Source organism: Chiloscyllium plagiosum, chromosome 8 (genome assembly GCF_004010195.1).
Source record: "Chiloscyllium plagiosum isolate BGI_BamShark_2017 chromosome 8, ASM401019v2, whole genome shotgun sequence".
Classification (NCBI taxonomy): Eukaryota; Metazoa; Chordata; class Chondrichthyes; order Orectolobiformes; family Hemiscylliidae; genus Chiloscyllium; species Chiloscyllium plagiosum.
Genome location: NC_057717.1, coordinates 104084696 through 104088864, shown reverse-complemented (window position 1 = coordinate 104088864; position 4169 = coordinate 104084696). Strand labels below are relative to the sequence as shown.

At 54.1% G+C, this 4169-nt stretch overlaps 1 protein-coding gene across 1 annotated transcript in view; it reads right to left on the bottom strand.

The window, feature by feature from the left end:
- LOC122552381 (transitional endoplasmic reticulum ATPase-like) overlaps positions 1 to 4169 on the bottom strand; it is a 28746-nt gene that overhangs the window by 18723 nt on the left and 5854 nt on the right. The window contains exons 3-6 of the mRNA XM_043695131.1: positions 3946 to 4110; positions 3586 to 3708; positions 1940 to 2152; positions 596 to 775 (exon numbers count right to left, since the gene is read on the bottom strand). Coding sequence (XP_043551066.1) covers positions 596 to 775; positions 1940 to 2152; positions 3586 to 3708; positions 3946 to 4110 — 681 coding nt within the window. The remainder of the gene's footprint in view (positions 1 to 595; positions 776 to 1939; positions 2153 to 3585; positions 3709 to 3945; positions 4111 to 4169) is intronic.

The window sequence follows — 4169 nt, the reverse complement described above, 5'->3', positions numbered from 1 at the left end:
CACACACTCCCCTCGCCGTGTCTCACACACTCCCCTCGCCGTGTCGCACACACTCCCCTCGCCGTGTCGCACACACTCCCCTCGCCGTGTCGCACACACTCCCCTCTCCACGTCACACACTCCCCTCGCCGTGTCGCACATACTCCCCTCGCCGCGTCGCACACACTCCCCTCGCCGCGTCGCACACACTCCCCTCGCCGTGTCGCACACACTCCCCTCGCCGTGTCACACACACTCCCCTCGCCGTATCTCACACACTCCCCTCGCCGTGTCACACACACTCCCCTCGCCGTGTCGCACACACTCCCCTCGACGTGTCGCACACACTCCCCTCGACGTGTCGCACACACTCCCCTCGACGTGTCGCACACACTGGATAGGCTGAGTTCTGTCGGGGCTCTTTATGTTTTGTTGTGTAACTTGGTGAATAAAGTTTTTGTCTGTTTTAAAGCCCATTAGACAACCTTGCTAACTTACTCGGAGTAATTTTCACTGTGCACTTACTGAAACTAATGGCCAAGTTATGGTCTGGGATTTGCTGCTGGCCTAAGAACGTTATGAGTGGTCTGGCCTAGCCCATACCACCACCGGCCTACCTGTTGGTGGCCCCCACGATGAAGACGTTCTTCTTGTCTGACATGCCGTCCATCTCAGTGAGGATCTGGTTGATCACCCTGTCTGATGCTCCCCCACCATCACCGGCACTCCCTCCCCGGGACTTGGCGATGGAGTCCAGCTCATCAAAGAACAAGATACATGGAGCAGCCTGCCGCGCCTTTCAACAGGAAAAGAAAACAGCCAGCAGCCAGTGAGGTGATGACCCTTCACCCCCAACACCCCCCCCCCCACCCCCGGTCTGGGAGTAACAGTGTTTGTACCCACTGACGTTAGTCTGCCTCTGGGACAGTGTTGTGTTGTTAAGACAAGATAGTGTAACTGGACCATCCGGCTGCACTCTCGTTAAAGAGGGGTGGGGGGTTTAACTTGAGGGTCACTGGACCTCAGACGAGGGGAGGGGTTGCAAAGGATAGTCCGTCATGGTGACCTCAGCCAGTGATGGGGACTGAACCCACACACGGTTGGCATCACACACCAGCCATCCAGCCAGCTGAGCTAACTGACCCCTGGCAGTGTCGGCATAGCTGCTGAAATGTAATCAATTCTCAAAGAGCATCTAGAGTTTGTTTTGGTTAACTCATGGAAGTGGGGGGGGGGGTCGCTGGCTGGGCCCAGCATTTGTTGCCCGTCCCTAGTTGCCCCTTGAGAAGGTGGGGGTGAGCTGTCTCCTTGAACCGCTGCAGCCCACCTGCTGTGGGTTGACCCCCCCCCACCCCACAATGCCCTTAGGGAAGGAATTCCAGGATTCTGCCCCAGCCACACCGAAGGAACAGCGATATATTTCTGAGTCGGGATGGTGAGTGACTCGGGGGGGGGGGGGGGGAAGCTGTAGGGGGTGGGTGCCCCCATGTACCTGCTGCCCTTGCCTGATAAATGTCGATAAAGCGTGGTGCTGGAAAAGCTTGGTAGGTCAGGCGGCGTCTGAGGAGCAGGATAGTCGACATTCCGGACACAACCCCTCATCAGTCCCGGTACCCGAAATGCCAACTTTCTCGGATGCTGCCTGACCTGCTGTGCTTTTTCCAGCACCGCACTTTATTGACTCTTGATTTCTCCGATGTCTGCAGTCCTCACTCTCCCTGACGAATGGCCTCAGCAATATCCCAAAAAACCCAAAGGAACATTTCTGCTATCGTCCCTGTAAGAGCTTGTTCCAAACTCTCTCGAGTGGCTCCATATGCTTTTGTATTTTTTTTAAACACTAAGGTGACCCGACTCCCTCAGTTCCAGTGCAGTCTAACGGAGGTCTAGAGCAGGGTCACCATAACTTCAGTGCTTTGCAAGTGAGGGAGTAAAGGCCAGTTTTCCATAAGCAGGTTACCTTGTCAAACACATCCCTGACGTTAGCTTCCGACTCACCGAACCACATGGTGAGTAACTCGGGACCTTTGATGGAGACAAAGTTAGCCTGACACTCGCAGGCTATTGCCTTGGCTAACAGGGTCTTGCCACACCCGGGGGGCCCGTAGAACAGAACACCGCGCGAAGGGGTCATTCCGAACTTCAGGAACTTGTCTGGGTATTCCACTGGGTACTGAGGAGAGACAGGAGGAGGGGGCAAAGTCAGTCCTGTTCTCACAGGCCCCACCCAACCCCTTACCGCTGCCACGTGACAATCCCCCGATTTTCAAAAGCCATCCATTCGGCCCATCAGGTGTGTTCTAGCTCTTTCAGACAGACGCGTGAACCATCCAAATCCTCCCAGCACCACCCTGCCCAAATATCTATCCTCCGAAAATTCCGATCCAATCCACTGACCTGTTGCCCTTCCAGGCTGATCTTAACAGCTCACCGTGTGAGATCTAAATGCACCCTCCCCCCCCCCCACCACACTTGCACCACAGCTCTTCACCATTTAATGTCATTTTCTTCACGGCCTGCACAAGACCTTCCCCACGCCTCCACATCTCGCCTTTCAAAGGCTATGACAACGGATGAATGGACCCCGCACAACTATCCCCAGGCAGGGGTGTTCCCTCCCAGTCGGGGAACACTTCAGCGGTCTGGGACATTCGGCCTCGGACCTTCGGGTGACCGTCCCCCACGGCGGACAGGCAACAAGACAAAGTGGCCGAGCAGAGGCTGATAGTCAAGTTCGCTTCCCATGGGGATGGCCTTAGATTCATGTCACATTACAGGTGACCCCATTGCACTATACACTCTCTCACACTTACATACACTCACACTCACGCAGACCCTCTCACACACACGCACCGATGCATACACCCTTTCACAGGCTTATAAACCGTCACACTCATGCACACACGCAAACACACACTCTCTTACGCACACCCACATGCACACGCTCACATTCACACACACACACTCTCTCTCATACACACACACACACATTCGCACACACCCACACATCTCTGGGGTGAATTTGTATTTGCAGACACATTCTATTTTGCTCAAAAAGCGCACAATCTGCAGGCAGTCAGTCCATGTGACATTTTATAAATTCCTACTTTGGAAATAGAACCAGTCTGACTCAAGATTGAGCTACAGACAGACTCTGACCTCACACCTTTAATGCAATGTCTGAGCTGAGATCTCTCCTTTTGTTATAAAACCTTAAGTTATCTCAGGAATGCGACTTAAATGAAGTTCTGGGATTTACAAATTAATGAACCAGAACCTGCAACCCATTCGAAAAGATGAAAGACTTAACAGCAATCTCAGCTTGTTCAATATATCACCGTACGACGCTACAATCTTTTGCTCTAAGATCTATGTCTTGTGACCCTGTCCCACTAGCCACCTGATGAAGGAGTGATGCTCCGAAAGCTAGTGCTTCCAAATAAACCTGGTGTTGGATGATTTTTTAACTTGGTCCACTCCAGTCCAACACCAGCATTACTGTGATTCGGTAACTTTCGGTTACTGGTCTTAGTCACCCCAATCAGAAGCTTTAGTCGTCACAATCACTGCTGCTGTTTCCTATCGGTTTGTTTTCGGGTCACTGACCTGCACCAGCTCCTGCAGCTCCCGTTTCACCTCGTCCAGACCCCCGATGTCCTCCCAGGTCACAGTCGGGACCTCTACCACCGTCTCACGGAGAGCAGACGGGTTACTCTGGCCCAGTGCCCACTGGAACAGGGGAGTGGGGGCAGGGGGGGATACAGACCACACACACGGGGTTAGACTACATCACAGGGAGAGAAACACAGTTCACCGCAGACCCTCCCTCACCATCTCCCCTTCCCGAATCCAGCCGCCGTCCCGGGAGTGTTTCACACCTCTAAGGAATTCTTCCGGGTTTTGTTGGGAGCGTGTTAGGGAGGGGGCGGGTGGCGCTACGTGAATGCAGGGCGGCCGCAGCCTCACCTGGAAGTCGTCCATGGTGACAGCCATGGAGTTAAGGACGTCAGCATCGATGGTGTCATCCTCCAGATCGATGATGCTCATCTTCTTCCGAATGGCCTGCAGTGCTGCCTCCGAGCACAGCGCAGCCAGGTCAGCGCCAACATGGCCGTGGGTATCATGGGCAATCTGTCACAGGGAGGGAGAGAGAGAGAGAGAGAGAGAGCGCACAGGGTCAGGAGAGAGAG